We start from the raw sequence: 19,566 nt of genomic DNA on the forward strand, positions 1-19,566 counted from the left end.
TTTCCTGTGCATTTTTGCTATGTTTACCGTTTGTTGTACCAGGGACAACTGTGCCCTTTACACCTGTGGAGTCCAGCATAAGTTTCTTGTAAGTTTCATATCAAGATAGTCAAACTTAGCCTCTACTTCTAGAGGGATACATCCTACATCTAAAAATGATTATACGTTTGATCAACATTCAAAGATGCACAGACTGACTATAAAGATTCAAAAGTTAACCACATCAATAGTTTTTTTTTTTATAACCATATTTTATTGGCATTTAAACAATATCGACATGCACGTTCGATGAAAGAACCGGATCTAGCATCCAGACTACATAACGTGCCTTTGACAATCGCTGGTACATTTCATCAACAGTCCCAATGAGTCAAAACTGACCGACCCTCCTTCAGTTGCGCTTTATTAAACAGGCGAGTGTGTCTACATACTACCGGGTTCTCGGGCATCCATCCCCCAGAGTTCGTGCATTACAGTGCTACTGACGATCTTAGGCTGGTTGTCCCTCTAGTCTATCGGCTTGCTCGGGCTCTGCCACCCTTGGGGTGCCTGCTCTACTAGTGCTGTCTTGCCCATTCACCACCAGTTCACACACTAAGCTTTCCCATGCTCTGGCCCTCTCCATCTTGCCTATTCCCTGGTTGGCCTCTCTGAGCAGTAGCCTGCCTTCTGCTCCCGCCCACCTCTCGAGCTCACTTCTCCATGTGGTGATCCGCGGCCCTCCCGGGGCTTTTAACCACACCAATAGTTAAAGGAAACCTGCAGAAATGTTACTAGCTGCATCCTCCAACCTATGGGTGGAATTCGTAGGCTAATGAAGTCACCTTTTGACATAAAACTCTCTAGTTTCAGTATGATTCATAGTTTTGGCTAATTACTACAGAACGTCCAAATCATGTGAGGTTAGGAGGAAAGTTAGATTCTCAAACTAGCATTCTTAAAAAAATTATTTTCATTTTAAGGGCCTTAGTACATTGAAAATGTAGCTCAGCACATAAGTGTTGGCAAATTGCCGCCCCGTTATCCTTTTATCTGTTGCCTCAGTGTCAGCAACTAGATGTCACAGAAATGAATGGACTCACTATTATGTACATTGCAGTAAAAGATAGGGTCTGTTACCTTGCTGCTCAACCAAACTACCTTTAAATTAGTTGGAAAATCCCCAGTGCCCTCAGCTTAGGTTGAGAAGTCAGTTCTCAGTGAATATCTACCATGTCATATAGGGCAGGTAGCCAAGTCAATAGGAAGTTGTCTTTCTTTACTTGAATGTCTTTGGTTCACAAAACATCCACAGCAAAAATGCCAAGGTGGACCAAACTCTGGCTCCACAGATGTGCTACATTCTTTCTAGCATTTAACAGCAACTAAAGGTGTAATTGCGAAGTTTTGAAAATGACCTTGTCCCAGTCTACCAAATGTAGACCTAGTTTATTAGCCTTTATCTCACACCTGCTTAATAAACATTTTGACCAGCATCTATTTTAAAGAGAACCAAGGGCATAAAAAGGTTTACCCATTCAAAAACCAAATACAATCATTATTATGTCTCAATTCTTTGTGCCAAATATTTTGGTTCTCTTAAATTACCAAATGACTCAGCCTCACTCTAGTAATTGTATTTCACTGTATTAATTAGTCTTGACTCTAGACAGTAAGCATGCACTGTCTCGAAGAGAGACATGCTGTATCTACTTTGTGGGCTTACAGCCCGCCCATAGGCTTCCCATTTCCTGGCTCCATTGTCGCTCCATTATTCGTTCTCCCCATTTGTCCATGGCATGCATGAGTCATGCTTCTTCCAGTATTTAGCCCTCCCCAAAAGCAGAGACAAACTGCTTCTAAACATACACAGCAGCCATTTTAATCCATTGTTTTGGGACTTCTTTCTTATTTTTTTTAATGGGTGACCGGTCCCGCCACACTGTACACCATTAGAGTGCATGTCAGGAGAAGTTGAACTGCTGGGAGCCAGACAGGAGCTGCCGCTTCCCCTACCAGTTTGAGATGGTTGTGGCCGCTGGCTCCGGGGCACACCAAGGATGCCATGCCAGCCTTGTCCAGCCCTGCATGTACGGCATAGCCCTGGACCCAACACAGCCCTTCTTGGAGCAGAAGAAAAGTTCAAGCTGCTGCACCAGAAGAACTTGACCAAAGGCTGCGCGATCCCACCACAAATGGTAACCCTCGCTCATTTTGCATAGGACAAAAGCGGCCTTTTAACAAGGCAAGAGCAGCCGCTTGTTTTGTTTTTTTGTATAGAACTTCCTATGCAGGTTTTTCAGCTGGCGCATTGTATTGCAATTGAAACATAATGCATGATACCCCAAGGGATTTGTGAGGTTTCTTGTTGCGTGTTACTGTAAGCAATGTGTATTTTTCTCCTAGTTGGTCGTGCAGTCACTTATGTGGGTGTTCAGCAAGAAACAGTAGGCCGAATCCAGTTATTAAAGTGTGCTAAAGCACCGCATGTAAAAGGAGTGTGTTCCAAAGTCACTGAACACCAACAAATTAGAAAGAGCAGTGATGGCAGGCAGAATGGAGCAAGACATTGCTCCGGTGTCCATGGAGGCCACAGATGGAATAGATATTGGCAACCCTGTATACTGGGTGGTCTGTTTCTGTTGCCAGTTCCTCTGAATCGTGATGAAATTGTTTGAGCTCTCAGATACATGCTTTCCTTCCAGATTAAATTCCTCAAATCTCACTCCTGTGGATTTTTTTGCCTGTGGTTTCAGCATTTAATGCTAGTCTGTGGTTTCTGCATTTTGCTGCTGCTTTTACTGCTGGTACTGCTTCTAAGAGGTCTGATGCCTCCTTTCAATGTGAGATCTTTTCTTGCTCCCCCTTCTGCCCTGATGCCTCTCTCTCTCTCTCTCTCTCTCTCTTGCCTTCTTCCAGTCTGTTTCATACCCCGGCCCCTCCCCAATGTCACCTTCCTTTCTGTTCCCTCTTCATCCTTCTGCTCAGTCTTGCTATTTTTCTCGGTCCACATCTGTCTGCTCCTGATTCCCTTTCAAACATTGTATTCTCTCTTTCCTTCCTAACCTTGTGCCCTTCCTCATCCTAATCTTCCACATAGCCCTGATATTTCCCCTCTTGAATCAGCTCTCTTTCCACAGCTTCCTTACTACCTCGCCCCCTTCCCTGTCCACACCACTTTATTTTTAACGGTTTCTTGTTTTCTTCATTCCTCTTCTATCTACTCATGCTCTTCCCTCTCTTTTGCTTTCCTATTTGCTTCTTTTTTCCTTCTTCCAGTCCCTTTATCTCTCACCTCGAAAGCTGAGATTCATGCTCCCAGTTCAATCTGTCCCTGCTACGTCACAACTTCCCCGGATGCTGCAGGAGACGCCAGCCCTCCCCATTTAGGTTCACAACATTAACATTGACAAAGACAATAGCTCTCATGTTGCAGAGAACTACTGGCTATGCCAATGCTTGCTTTTAGATATGGTGCCCTGGCTGTAGACGTATTGGAATGAATATGCACCCCAAATGAGGCAATCTTAATACAATTACATACATATATTTGAGCAGAATACACTGAGAGATCATCACGATCCTTGTGCCAATCATTTACACTCAATGACAACAAAAATTATCTAAATCATTTAGTGAACATTTTACTCTCAGCAGAGTTTGTCATGTAACAAACACATGCATTAGTACGGACTACTTACTTACCCATGCCTTGGCCTAGACAGGAGGGCTTTTAGTTCCATTACAGTCAATTATACATTTGAAGTTAAGCTCCCATAGCACTAGAGAATACTTATCCCCCAAAGGAACCTACAGAATTCTCTTTTACAAGTTGTGTACGACAACAGCTCAAACAGGTCTTACTTAGTACATCAGTGGAGTGGCTCCATAGACCGCCTTTGCCCGAATTTTAGCACTGTATGTTCTTTAAGGGGCTTAGAGGAACAGCCATCCATACTCTGAAATTCTCAATATGATTGTTGCATAAACACTGACAAAAATCCAGCCCTTAAATAACATTAGCTTTATAACTGTTCACCCTTACATGGTACTCGTAGCTTTCTGAGAAACTCAATGTACTCGTCTCCTTCATTCCACATCCATCAGAGACATTGTTGTTCCAGATGAAACACGACCTAACACCCAGTAAATAAAGTAACAAAAATAAGAACCTTAAGCAAGAATCAGCAAAACCAATAGGTCTCACCTGTGCAGGAGCTATTGACTTTGCCAATATGTTTTAGTAATGTTGTACACTAGAGTGGCTGCTGTTCAGCATGGCTAAAAGTCAGTAGGGTAAAGGAGAGTGGCATGGAGTGGAGTGTTAAAAAGTGGCGTAAAGTGCAGTGTACTGGAGCGGCGTAAAGTCGGGTACAGAGAGTTCAGTAGCAGAGAGGATTAAAACGGAGTGTCATGGAGTCATGTACAGTGTTGTAGAGTGTCGTTGGTGGAGTAGAGTTTCAGAGTGGAAGGATGTAGAGTTGAGTGGCGTACAGTGGAGCACAGTGTCAGAGTAGAACAGATTGAGTGGAGTGGCATACAGTATCGTGGAGTGGTGCAGAGTGGAGTGACATAGAAGGTGTTGCGGAAAGTGGAGAAGAGTGTTGTAGAGTAGAGTGGCGTACAGCAGTCGTACCGATAACATAGTTGGTTCAAGGTCTCTTTTGTATGTACAAATGCCAAATTTACAATTCGGTAATCTATTACCGATTCGTAAATTGGATTTGCGATTCGGTATTAAACAGGGGAGGGTTTAGCGCATCCCTTCCTAATAGCGACTCGCAGTGGTTTTGTGACCGATAAGCAGTTGCAAAACATTCACATTTTACTGCCAACTCCAGTTGGGTTGGTGGTAACCCATTTGCACGATCGGAACGGGCCCCAAGGGACACTTTTTCCTTTGTGAATGTAGGGGAAAATATCTTTTAAGAATAGGTAGTGGTCTGGGGGACTCTTAAAAAATGAAGAGAAAACTGTTTAAAAGCAATCACAGATTCCCAATGGGTCGTAAACTGAAACTTACCTCATGAATAGTAATGAGGTTTGTCTATTCATGACCTACTGGGAATCGCTAAATGTGTTGAACTCACATTTGTACATTGCTGTTTGCAATTATCTAATAGCGAATCACTATAATTCACTATTAGGTAATCGCAAACCCTAGATTACGTACATATTGCGCTAGATGTTTCAACTCCTGTGTCTCCTAGTATTTGATTGAATGATGATAGCAATGACCATCATTTGTTCCACATCAAGGCTTCAGAGGTAAATATCATGCACTGCAAGGATTAACCCAGAGAGCTACAGTTCACATTTTCCTACTTTAATTTCTCCAGCTTTTCTACATTTTTCTCTGGCTGCTATCACAGAATCAGCAAGGTTGCATAAAATGACCAAACTCCACAACCAGCAATGAACATTGTCCAGTGAGAGCTTGTTACATTAGTTTGAGTGTGTTGCTTTATCACTAATCTCTCAAATTAGCTGAAAATACCCATTAGTCCAAGCATTATTGAAAGTGTTGCGGTTCCACGTAGCATGATCAGGTGTCCTTGGATCTTTATCAATATAACTCACAGAATAAAATCCAATAGTGTTTCGTTTTTTTTCCTTTAGCCTCCCAACAAGTTTATTGGTATTTCATGTTTTTTCCTAGATGTAGGGAAATGATCAACAGCAGGGAATAGACACTTTTATAATTCTTTCATATTAGTGCAGTCTTTTATCATCTGCTTTCTAACAGCTGGTATTTGATTGTCCCACATAATTGCAATTTTATCATTTTTTATAATTCCTTCATCCCACAATAACTGCACTTTTTTGCTTTGGTGTATGTCCACAGATAGGTCAGTATTATTGTTGATGTACTTAAAATTCTTACCAAATTCACTGCATCTCTATATTTATTTCGATGTGTGTTCAATGATGGTGTGTGTTCGCTGATGTGTTTGAAAATTGACTAAAGCTCTTCACACATTCACTGCAATGATATGGGTTTTCCTTTGTGTGTAGTCTGATGGTGTTTTAGGCTGGATAATCGACGATACCTCTTCACACATTGACTGCAATGATATGGCTTTTCCCCTGTGTGTGTTAGCTGATGTCTTTGTAGATCTAATAATCGAGTAAAGCTCTTCACACATTCACTGCAATGATATAGGTTTTCCCCTGTGTGTGTTCGCTGATGTCTTTGTAGGTCTGATAATCGACTAAAGCTCTTCACACATTCACTACAATGATATAGGTTTTTCCCTGTGTGGGTACTCTGATGGTATTTTAGGTTTGATAATCGACTAAACCTCTTCACACATTCACTGCAATGATATGGTTTTTCCCCTGTGTGTGTTCGCTGATGTCTTTGTAGGTCTGATAATCGAGTAAAGCTCTTCACGCATTCACTGCAATGATGTAGGTTTTCCCCTGTGTGTGTTCGCTGATGTCTTTGTAGATCTGATAATCGACTAAACCTCTTCACACATTCACTGCAAGGATATGGTTTTTCCCCAGTGTGTGTTCTCTGATGGTATTTTAGGTATGATAAATATATAAAGACCTTCTCACATTCACTGCACTTGAATGGTTTTTCTCCTGTGTGTTTCCTCTGATGCAGTTTTAGGGCTGATAATCGATTAAACCTCTTCACACATTCACTGCAATGATATGTTTTTTCCCTGTGTGTTCGCTGATGTCTTTGTAGGTGTGAAAATTGACGAAAGCTCTTCACACATTCACTGCAATTATATGGTTTTTCCCCTGTGTGAGTTCGCTGATGTATTTGTAGGTTTGATAATCGACTAAAGCTCTTCACACATTCACTGCAATTATATAGGTTTTCCCCTGTGTGTGTTCGCTGATGTGTTTGTAGGTTGGATAATCGACTAAAGCTCTTCACACATTCACTGCACTGATATAGGTTTACCTCTGTATGTGTTTGCTGATGTCTTTGTAGGCCTGATAATCGACTAAATCTCTTCACACATTCACTGCAATCATATGGCTTTTCCCCTGTGTGTGTACTCTGATGGTCTTTTAGGTTTGATAATCGACTAAACCTCTTCAGGCATTCACTGCAATGATAAGGCTTTCCCCCTGTGTGTGTTCGCTGATGTCTTTGTAGGTCTGATGAACGCCTAAACCTCTTCACACATTCACTGCAATGATATGGTGTTTCCCCACTGTGCATTCTCTGATGATGTTTTAGGCTTGATAAATGTATAAAGATCTTCTCACATTCACTGCACTTGAAGGGTTTTTCTCGTGTGTGTTCTCTGATGTAGTTTTCGGTCTGATAATCGACTAAACCTCTTCACACATTCAATGTATTGATATGGTTTTCCCCTGTGTTTTCACTGATGTCTTTGTAGGTTTGAAAATTGAGAAAAGCTCTTCATACACTCACTGCAGCGATATGGCTTTTCCCCTGTGTGTTTTCGCTTATGTCTTGTAGGTCTGATAATTGACTAAACCTCTTCACACATTCACTGCAATTATATGGCTTTTCCCCGGTGTGTGCAAGCCGATGCTGTTTTAGGCCTGATAAATCGAGTAAAGCTCTTTACACATTCACTGCAATGATATAGGTTTTCCCCTGTGTGTGTTCGCTGATGTCTTTGTAGGTCTGATAATCAACTAAACCTCTTCACAAATTCACTGCAATTATATGTTTTTTTCCCCAGTGTGTGTTCTCTGATGGTGCTTTAGGTCTGATAACGGACTAAAGCTCTTCACACATTCACTACATTTGAATGGCTTTTTCCCTGTGTGTGTTCGCTGATGCCCTTTAAGGAGTGCCGATTGACTAAAGCTCTTTTCACATTCAGTGCATTTGAACTACTTTTCTCCTCTGTGTGTTTGCTGGTGAGTTTTAATTTTGATGACAAAATAAAGGTCTCGCTGCATGTGTCCGATACGTCTTTCTTGGTTAGTTTCTCTGAGTCGGGTATATATTTGTCAACATCCCACGACTGTGTTTCTTGATGAGCCAAAATCATTGATAAAGCACTTGTACTATTCTCACATTCCTTATATGTGTGTGGCATTTTGCATGTTTGCTTTCCGATATAACAAAGTGCAAAGGTCACTAAATGCTTGCCACACTTATAATGTGTGTCAGGCTTCTTGGTGGGTGAGTATGTCTTTAAACTGGATAAAGGTACGGCATGCTTGCAAGTAAAGATCCATCCTCCTTCTGGTCGGTGCAAATTGGGACAGTACTCTGTATTTTAGATAGCAGAACACCTCTTTTTTTACCTTTCAGTTGTTTGGCTTTACTCCATTGTGCTTTTCTCTGGTTGTTGTGGAATGGCCTGAAAGAGTTTACAATATACATCTAGCACTGAATGGTGGTCTGATATCACTTTAGAAAGGAAGGCAGAGCTGTACTCACATCATACTAATCGCACAATGAAAGCTGGTATTGGCCATGTTTACCCAGGAAGTGGATTATCAGTGTTGCAATTTTTTAAAGGTCATTTCTTCGTTTTGTGGCGTGGAAGTGCAGAGTTCAGACTCGTAGAATCATTGAATTGCTTCTTACAAGATCTGTCAGTTTTTGTTCTGGTTTGTCTGTCTCTGAATGCACTTATGTTTTCCTGAATATTGGAGCTCAATATTTCGGACTGTGTTTTTGCAGATTTACAGGATTATCTTCATTATTCTTAAACATTTTGTACATTCAATGATTGTTTTCTGTCGGATATAAAGAGATTCAAAATTACTTACATGGAAACATTATGGAATGTGCATATACAATGTTTTTAAAATTAAAAATAATTTTTATTTAATATGAATACACATAACAAAAACAGAATCAAACTGAGTAGATGGAGGAAATAAATGGGTGGAAAGGAACTAATAAGGTATAAGGATCATGGCTAATTCACAACGTCACTTAATGTAAACATCATAGTGGTCATTGATACTGTAATAACATAATACACTTACATCTTATATGTTACATGTTGGTACCTTGTTTAGCTAAGAAATCTGTCTGGTAATCTCTAATAGTGGCTAAGTTGATGCCATCTAGACTATTGGCCAGGCAGAGTTTTTTCAAGGATATTCTAGGTTTTTACCTTGCTAAATAAATTGTTATTAATTTATCTAATTTATTATGGAAACCATCTGAGAGTAGTAAAGGGAGCATGTCGATTAAATATTTAATTATTGGGGTGATCCATAATTTGTATTATTTCTATCTGGCCCCACCCGGTGATGAATTTAGGTGACCAACTATCTAGTAGGTCTTTTCTTTTCTGAAGAGTGAGTTTTCAATTATGTTTTATGGTGTTTCACAACTTTCCTGTGGAAGTTGATTTGTGTTATATTCTGGTTGCCTTGTACGTCAAGAAGGAAAGGTTCAAGCGCCAATAGGAATAAAGGAGGAAAATCGGGCAGCCTATCTGGGACCTTTTCCTAATTCAAATGGGTGCGACGGGGACCTGTTAGCACAGGTACGGGCACTTCGGTTGCAATATAAAGCCATAATCCTTGTTATAAATTCCTCTCCTAAGTTGAAGGTTTTAAGAGATTTCCTCAACAAGGATTTAGGATACTCCATCAAACGTTTTTTCAGCATCAAGTGCAATGGCTATAGAGGGCGATGCGGATGATTTTGCTTTTTCCAGAACATGGCATAGGAGGGGGGCAATATCGTTGGACATATATGTTTTAAAAAAACTCCGACTTGGGTTTTACTTCTAAACTGTAGTAGATAAAGGTTTAGGAGCTTGGCTACTATTTTTAAATATATTTTGCAATCTTGGTTTATCAGGGAAATGGGTCTGTCATTTTTGGGGAGTGTAAGGTCTTTCCCTTCTTTGGGTATCACTAGTATGTTGGCTGCCGGCATGGTACCTGTGATAGTTCCAGAGTTTGAAAAGTGGTTAAATAGATGTAACATAGTTTGTTGAAGTGAGATTGGTTTTGATAGGGACATTTTATTTTCTTCTAATAAATGAGGTATATGTCGTTTGTTTAAATATTTCCTACATTACTCCGGTGTAGTTACAGAATATAACTTCTCATTAAGTTTTCTGAAGGTGTCTAGGATTTTCTTCAGATTTCATTTTTGCTACCTTTGATTACCATTATCTTTCTTTGGTTCTGTTTGTGTTTAAGGTATGAGGACAACATTATGCCTGCTTTATTGGCTTTGCAAAGTTTGAGGCCTTTAAATGTATGAATCCACAGCTTTTTCACTAAGAATTTTGTTGTAATCATATTTATTCTATGCGAGTTGGGAGAGAGTAGTTTTATTTAGATTTTTAATGTTTGTTAATTCAAACTGCTTGATTTTTTTTTTCAAGTTTTATAAGTGCAGTGTTCTTGGTTTTGTTGATTTGCGCTTTCATATCGATGAATGTTCCTCTTAGTGTAGCTTTGAGAGCACGCAATAAAGTTTGTATGTTTAAATACGTTGAGGTGTTATCAACAATGAAATTTAATACAGTTTCTTCAATTTTCTTAATGTTGTCTGGATTTGCTATAATAACTTTAGTGAAATGACAAATCCGAGATGGAGTTTTAGGGTTTATTCCGGATAAAGGTGTATTAATGTAAGAATGGTCAAAGATTAGTCTTGACAATATATTTGTTTGGTTTATTAGATGGGTGTGCGACCCGGAAATGAGGATGTATTTGATTCTAGTGTAAGAGTTGTGCGGAGCAGAAAAGAAAGTGTAATATCTGGAGTCAGGATGTCTTTAAGGTCATATTTAAAGCATATTTCTTTTAGGGATTTAGGTTGATGGTAATTACAGGTGGATTGGCGATCAAGGGTCGTGTCTAGTGGGAGACTGAAGTCGCCACTTACAATTAGTAAATTGAAAGTTACATAACTAATCTTAATCTTGTCTGATATTTTATTCCAGAAGGAGATATCATATTTTTAAATGCCGCCCACTAGCCAGATTCAATGGTGTGTAAGTTTGAGCGTGGTTAGCTGCGTTTCCCAGTACATTAGAACTAACTGACTAAGTGTCTTAGAGGATCAAATGACCGGCTGAATGATGTGCTTAATTAAATGTGACCTTTTGGGTAGTACAAAGAGGGTTATATTGCAGGAGGAGCCAATTGAAGTCAAGTAAAAGTTTTCCAATTTTAATTTGAAGTAGTAAAACAAAGTAAGACAAAGTGTCTCAATGAAACTGTTATGGTGATAATAGAGCAGTGAGTACAGTGGTAGTAAAGTAATGAGTAAACCACGTACATGGAAATTGGTATCAAACTTAATGGGATGTTGGTTACCACCTTGAACTGAATAGCTTCTATGCATGGTGGGTTTTAATCAGGATATAAGCAACGAATGTGAGATAGACTAAAAACAAAAATCAAGGTCAGTCGTACAGCGTAGAGATTATGAGGTTTATCATGTTTTCTTCTTGCTAGAGGTGGGTCTGGAGAAATCCATTTTGTGTTCATACATCCATACACAAATAGTTAATTGAAAGATCAGTTGAACATGTCATATCTTATATATTTCAGCAAAGGTGGTAAAGCAATTTAGCAATTTAGTAAAAAAATGGGCGCTCACATTCCACTCATATACTAGTAATAGCTTTGTAGATGAATATGTGCAAGATTTTGTTAAAACAAGAATTGCTCTTGGAGAAAGAGATGAATCATGACGACTCAACACAATAGGGAAAACATTAGAATATTGCACCATACATCAAATAATATTGTTCACTGAGGTACCTGGCTTCATTCACTACTCACACAATATTCTGTAGAGCAGAGGTTTATTGATTATACCTTCTTTGTCGTTTTACTTTTCTCAAATATGTTTTAGCTATTTTTAGTTTGCCAGTATTATCCACGAGGGTGGGAGCTCCCCGGCTGGATCAAGAGTCTGAGTTGGGTTACCGTCTGTTGTTTAGTTGTCCCACCTCTAACTTTAGTGCTTGTTGAGGTAGCACACTAGCCTTGTGGCCTACTAGTTGAAAGCTGTGGTGCATCTGTGTAGCGAGTTCACCGATGATGCACTAAAGCCAAGCCTCTTAGCACCCTTTCACTCCTCAACCTTGCCCACTACCTGAAACACTGTCTTAAAAATATCTTGTAAGTCTAATGGCTCTGTCCATATCTCCTACACCTTGACTGTTCTCCACGTTTTCAGCCATCAAGGTAAGACCGGTTCTTACATTTATTCACCTGCACCTCACTTGCAATATCCTGCTGTCAACATTCCTTTTACAGCCCAAGCTTGGGGAACAAGATTTCCAAAACACGTAATTCCCATGACTTTCATAGGACTTTCCTCCTTCTCACGCTTTGCAATATCACCTGTACAAACCATTGTGGCCACATTTAATGGAAACATACTGAGGTGTGCTCATTCTTTCCACAAGATAGAAAATGCACCAGAACAGTGCACCCAGCACATAACACAAAGATAGAGTGCCTTCTGCGGCTCTTACACGTCAGGCAAGTACACAGTCCCTACACAGTTTTTGAATAAACAAAGGCCCACATGCTTAGCACTGCTTTTCAAAAAGACAAAAAATCCAATAGGCACAGCTCAACAATGTAAAATAAAAATAATTCACAGCGTGAAAAGCACCAGCAAATGATCCAAAGCGTGCTGCACGCCACCAAGGTTCTTTACAATCTCAGCTGCTCCCTACAGCAACACAGTTCGATGCCACCAAAGTGGTCTTCCTTTAAAAAGGTGCAGTGCATGTGGTATTCGAATAGCACCAACCTAGCCAAAAAAGCAGTTCTTCTCCCTATCAGGTCAAAGGAAAGCACAGAGTCAACGAGAGATAGGTGAGGAAGCAGGATAAAGGTTTGTTACTGCATTGTGACTGAAGAACCTGTAACTACCAGCATGTGTGTTAAGCTCTTAAGCAGCTTCTCTTCTCTGACCAGGTGGAGCTGGTGCAAGCTAAGATCAGACAGGAATAATACATTTACAGCCCAACAGTATTTTGAGATAAAGAACTGGGTAATATGAAGCTGACTTACAATAACACACACTGAGCACCCATTTCAGTCAATCTTTACTGTTTGTCTGAAGAATAGAGGTACAGAAAGGGGTGTTAAATGCCAACCATTAACCTTTCACCTGCTGCAATTAAATATTAATGAGATGCGAACATGCCTCCATCCTTCACGCGACTATTGGAAAGAGATCGATGGAAAATGAGAGAGGTGAGCAAAACAATGAAACGTTACCTGAAAGAGCAAATTCAAAAATAGAGTTAGGAGAAGTTAAATGGATATTAGAAATGCAAATAAGGTCAAACAAGAGAAGGAAATAAACTTAACATTCTTTAAATAAACACCAGCCTCGTGAATGTTTACGGAGAAAGAAAAAGTCAAAATTTGTAACATTATATAAAACACTGAAAGCAAAGAAAACACAATTTAGAAGCCATAGAAACCGAGAAGCTTATGTATTTTGTTTTTAATGTGCAATACCAGAGAAGAGGACTTGCTGCATGCATGGGAGGATTAACCCCTTTGCTGCCAGGCCTTTCCCTTCCCTGTGCTAAGTAATTTTGGGCTGTTTGGTGTTAGCACTTAGGCCCCCGTAACTTTTTGTCCACATAAGGCATACACGCCAAATTTGCGTCCTTTTTTCCCAACATCCAGGATATTGTAAAGGTCCCCAGAGTTTGTGGAGGGGACCGAGAAATTAGCCAATATAAAGCTACATTTTGTTTTTGGGGGGAAAATGGGAAAAAAGGGCTGCAGAAGTAAGCGTCTGTTTATTTTCCCTGCAAATTGTATCAATGAAGGGCGTGCAGTGCTAAAATCACCAGCTTTCAGGAACAGGCAGACCTTTGTCAGAAAACTAACATTTTCTACACTGTTTTGGCATTTTAGTGGGACATAGCCTATTTTCCCTATTTTTGTGCTTTCAACCTCCTTCAAGTTAGTGGGAGAAATGGGTGTGAAACCAATAATGGATCCCAGAAAGCTATACATTTCTGTAAAGTAGAAAAAGTTCTGAATTCAGCAAGAGGTCATTTATGTAGATCCTTCAAGGTTTTCATATAGAAAGTAACAGTTGAAATAAAATATTATTGAACTGGAGTTTAAAAAAAAAACCGGCAATTTGTACCTACATTTTCAACTGTAACTTCTTCCAAGTATGGCAGAGTTTTGAAAGCAATATTCCATTACATCCGCTGCACCCTTTTGGTTGTGGGGCTATATAGGACTTGTAGGTTCACCAAGAACCCGAGTTACTCTGAGCCAATAACTGAGCTGCACCTTGCAATGGTTTTTCATTTTGTACCAGATATCCAGCAATTCATTTGGTAAAATATCAAGAGTGAAAAATAGGTACCTAGGGAAACCTAGCAAACCTGAACTTTGTTTAAAACTAGACACCCAGGAGAATCCAGGATGGGGTGACTTGTGTTGCTCTCACCACGTTCTGTTACCCAGAATCCCTTGCAAACCTCAAACTTTGTAAAACATATATTTAAAAAAACCAATTTTTCTCACATTTCTTTGATGGAATATTCTGGAATCTGCAGGAAGCCACAAACCTATACCCTCCCTAGATGACTGCTGAGCCTGGAACCAGAGCGCAGGAGCCCTCTTTGCAAAAACAGGTTGTTTTGTAATAGATAGGGGGGTACGTGAGTTTTTGTTCACGGGCTTGGTGGCCATCTAGGTAAATCTACCAAAGCAAGATAATTCTGAAAACTAAACACCCGTGGGAGTCCATGGAGGTGTGTTTTCTCACCCAAAATCCTCTGCAAACTCAAATCAGCTAAAAAAAAATAATAATCACATTTCTGTGTGGGATCAGCGTGCCAGCACAAATTTCCTTCCACCAAGCGTTCCCCTCTGTCTACTGATAAAAAGGATACCTCACTTGTGTGCTCAGCCTAAAAACGTATAAAATGAAATACTGAGAGGGAACCAATGCGTGTTCATAAGGGCAGTTAAAGAAAAATCATTTTTAGGGTGACTCTGCTTTGGGCACCCACACAAGTGAGGTATCATTTTTATCAGGAGATCGAGGAGAATGCTAGGTGGTAGAAAGTTTGTGCCGGCGCGGTGATGTTTCAAATTTCCCACACATGAGGAAAATTTGACTTTTTAGCTAAATTTGAGGTTTGCAGAGGAGTCTAGGTAAAAAAAAACACTGGGGGATCCAAGCAAGCCACACAACGCCAGCCAAGCGCCAGTCAACACACACCGCCAGCCACGTGCCATCCACGCACAGCCCCAGCCAAGCGTCACGGCCAGGGAACAGCCAGTCTACACACCCCACCACGAGCTAGTCGACACACATCTCCAGCCAAGCTGAAGTCCAGACACACTGCCAGCAAAATGACAGTACACACACAGCCAGCCAAACGTCAATACATGCGGACCATCAGCCAAACTCCAGTACATATATACACACACACATGCACACGCACACACACAAGCATGGCTAAAAAGTGTGCCTTAAAAACAAGCATTTGCAGTGCAATTGGTCTCACATTTGTGAATTTTACGTTTTTGTCTTTGTAAATTATTTTGTTTCTTATTTATGTTTATTTTTTTGCAGAGGAGTGGATGTATGTTTGTTGTAGAATTATGTGGTTTGAATTCGAATCAGATATGAAATTCTGTGGTGTATGTGTATTGTAAAAATGTGGTATAGTGATTAGATATAGGTGAGAGGTATATACATTAGAAAGTGAGAATGAGAGGGATAGGTAGTTTGTGTATGAAGTGGAAAATGAAGTGAAGAAAACACATTATAAATAGCGTATGAAAAAGAGATAGAAGGGGAGATAATGTTATAGATGAATAAAGAGGCTGTGGTTGTGTATGTAGAAGATAGTGAAAGAAGAGGAGGAGAATGTGTGTTTATTTATTATTTGAAAGTTATGGTATTGAAACATTGTGAAAAGATATGAAGGGAACTAATAGTATAAATGCTAGATTCATATGTGAGAGAAAGATACTGGTGTGAGTGAGTATGAGAGAGAGAGTAGTGTGCTATATATAAGTTACATGAAATATTTTTTTAAGCAAAGAAACAAGAAGATGAAAGGCTAACGATATGAAGATATGTGGATTGAAATAAAATAGAAGTTGTAAAAAATTATAAAGCATTCCAGGAGATGAGCGAAAATTGGAAACAACCATTAAATACGTTTTTTGATTTATACCACAACGGGCGTCACTAGGCAGTCACAGTTCAGCGGTACAGATATAGGAAGCATTTTTCAGTGTATTGTAGAAGTGTTGAAATTCAGTCCACTTTGATATCCGCAATGGGAATTTCCAGTCCATACCTTCTGATTTGCTGTGCAACAAATATCTAGTGAATTTGTTTTGGATTTTTATTATTTACAAAGGCACATGAGCGGAAAGCAGTAAAACAGCACTGACTTAACGGTGCAGAGGACACACATGGCAGGACTGTACGCAAATACTTTACGGATGCCTGCCAGCAAAAGGAGCTCGGGCTGATCTCTAGCTGACACGTTTAAGTAGCAGTGAATGGCACCCGGCCACTGAAGGTAATTGCTCTTCTGGGGGCAAGTCGAGACGGCGGGTGTGAAGGGTGTCTCTTATACCTAACGAAAGGGACAAAGAAGTAAAAAATTGACCGGACCATGCTTGGTGTTGTGACCATTATCAAGGAACACGAGAGTAACGTTAGTTTTTGTGCTCTTCATACCCCTTCTTGTTTGAAGCACAAGTTTTAATGCCGTTTTATATAGTGCTAACTTGATTCAAAGGGATTGCAGCACTTTACATGAGCACCACTTACATTACACAAGAACAATTTTTTTTTTTTCTTTACTTGAATCTCCCTCATTATTTCCCTCCCAGATGCTCTCTGCGATGATGCAAAGAATGTGGAGGCTTAGTACATAAAAAAAAGTTTACTACTTTGCTGTAAATTCCACATCACCAGCTACCATTAGTATCTCCAAAAAGAAGGTGCTCAGCATAAGAGCAGAACAAGCAGCTTGGCTGCTAACGCAAACAAATAAAATTAAAAATAAATACAACAAAATATGCATGCAAGGAAAAAACTATTACTGAAAGTGACAGAATGTGCAGTATGCCTTTGACTAAATCCGGGCGTACCTTGATGTTATCACTCACTGTATTTGTGTGTGGGGGGAGAGCAGAGGCAGTGAAGGGCGCACTCTCTTTTAAAGGAAACGCTGCATTTGTGTTGAAGGACAGAAGCAACGTCGGGAGCAAAGCCATTTGGAAAAAAGTCAGCACACGGAGCTTCGTAGTGCAGCCACCTACCTTAAAGACCCGCTGCTTGCCTCTCAAGTTTCTGCAGAGCCTGAATTTGTGGTGCAGGATGGTGGGAGGGTGGAAGCAACGACGGAAGCAAAGCAACCATTTAAAAAAAATGCCCCTTATAGCTGCCGACTTTGGACCTGGAGAAGTCGGTTCAAGTCTCGGCCTCGCAAAACTGTGCATAAAAAAAAATGAAAATAAATAAGAAGCGCAGACTACATTATTTAATGTAAATTAAAAATAAAACGAGTTATACGCCTGCTGTAAAAAAAAAATTGCCCGTGTTGTTGTTTACATGAAAGCCGGATGAAAACTTAAGCATGGCGTCCTGGTCATGAGGAGCAGAGAGCTGATAAGCGGTCCGGTGAAAGTGAAAGCGGGCATGCCCCGTGTAAGCAAAGAAACTAAATAAAGTAAATAGTACATGTGCTGTGTAACAACTAAGTAAAGGGGCCAATAGTCATGGGGGGTTGTAATTGAAGACATGGCCGTACTAATGAGGCACTAACAAGCCTATTTAGGAAGGACAAAGACACAAGCCAATGAAACATATGCGCGCTGGCTTAGGCTTGACCTAAAAAGGGGAGCAACCTTTGACTATGGGGCCGCTCCCTAACATGCATATAAACAAAGCCCTGGTGCCTATTGGGGCAGATCGGGTGTAATAACCACCCTCTGCCCCCTACACCCTCGGGGGGCAGAAAAAGACTGTGCACATTTCTTTTGAGGGAGTGGGGGCATCAACATGCCCATTCTGGGCAGCCCCACCCCTACACAAAGTAAAAATAGTCCCTGATGTCTAGTGGGTTTTCTCCCCCCACCAGGTTCCGTCCTCTGCACCAGATGGGTTAAATATAAGACCTAGTGTACATCAGGTTCAGTTTTCTGTAGTCATGCATTCCGATCGGTTCTCAGAGTGCAGTCTTTTTGCAACTGGGTTTAACTTGGATGCTGATAAAGCTAGGGATATAGGGCATAATACTCTAGACTCTGACTCTACACACTTAGGAAAATCACAATTCTGACCATGCATACAACAGATAATGAGAACAAACAGATGCCAGAAAAGAAGCAGAGAAGAGGGAAAGGGAGGGAAAGAAACCCATAGGACATGGCATGAGGCAGGGATGCCCTCTTTCACCCATATTCTTCCCGATAGCCCTGGAGTTTCTCGCATTCACCATATTCTCCTCAGAAGACATTTGGGTAACTGAAACCATAGCCAGAAACCTGAAAATGATGATGTATGTGGACAAAATACTCCTTATTTTAGCATCAATGAAGAGAGCTTTTAATAATCACAGGGAGGCTCTCTTGGAGAAGAGAATTTGTAATCCTAGTACTGAGGATAAGAGGATTACGTGTGTCAACACTTTTTCCAGCTACTCCAATGCATTAAAGAAGAGCATTCTTAAAAATTGGAGAGTGATCAAGATTGAAGGAAAGGAATTACCCCCTCCTTTATTTGCATACAAGAGCAGTTGTAACATCAAAGACCAGCTGATACACACACGTCCTCGGGCTTTGAGAAATTCCATAGATGTCCCCCTTTGGGGTTTACCCCCAGTTAAAGGCCATTTCCCTTGTGGGAACTGTTCTGTGTGCCCTCAGACTTCGCACACCACGGAAATCGACATCGGTACGAACAGACCGTGGCGTCTCGATAAACATACCAACTGCAACAGTGACAGGGTTATTTACCTAATAAAGTGTCCTTGCGGGAAGAACTATGTGGGAATGACATCTCGCAAGATCAAGCTGAGAATTGCTGAACATAAGAGCACTATACGGTGCAAAAAGAGTGCCACTAAACTCACCAGTCATTTCATTAAAGCAGGCCATAAAGATACTGATTTACGTTGGGTTATACTTGAACAACCCTACATTCCCCCACACATTGTAGACATCCAACGGTTTCTCCTTTGTAGAGAACAAAAATGGGTTTATCGACTACACTCTGATGTCATGGGGCTTAATGACGATATCCCCTGGCTGTTGTTATAAATTATGATACATTTGCATCAAGTAGTTGATCTTGACTAATAACGCAGCAGTTAATATCCTTAATTTCAAGTATTCGCCTGTTAAACAAGTCTGATCCAAGCCCCATTATGGCCTGTGAGCCGTATTTGATCAGTGTAGACATTTTGACACATGCGCACTAGTCTTAAGCAGAGTTAGCAGACTAATCACACATGCGCAGTCTGCTGGAGCTTTGGCCCCGGCTGGGGTCCTTACGCCGGTCCTAAACATAACAGGCACATTTTTGGCCACTCTGTTGAGCAGACGCAGCTGCAAGCAATTGAGGTTTCTATAAAGCACACCTAACCTTTCCTATCGGCACCTCCGGTCTTTACT

The 19,566-nt window shown here is 40.5% G+C and overlaps 1 protein-coding gene across 1 annotated transcript in view; it reads right to left on the reverse strand.

The window, feature by feature from the left end:
• Nucleotides 1–230: 230 nt before the first annotated feature.
• The window catches only part of LOC146835339 (uncharacterized), a 66,589-nt gene continuing 47,253 nt past the window's right edge, over nucleotides 231–19,566 (reverse strand). The window contains exon 2 of the mRNA XM_085602920.1: nucleotides 231–8,670. Coding sequence (XP_085459046.1) covers nucleotides 5,960–7,165 — 1,206 coding nt within the window. The 5' untranslated portion in view covers nucleotides 7,166–8,670 and the 3' untranslated portion in view covers nucleotides 231–5,959. The remainder of the gene's footprint in view (nucleotides 8,671–19,566) is intronic.

The sequence above is a fragment of the Triturus cristatus genome, chromosome 4_2, assembly GCF_964204655.1.
Source record: "Triturus cristatus chromosome 4_2, aTriCri1.1, whole genome shotgun sequence".
In the NCBI taxonomy this organism is placed as follows: Eukaryota; Metazoa; Chordata; class Amphibia; order Caudata; family Salamandridae; genus Triturus; species Triturus cristatus.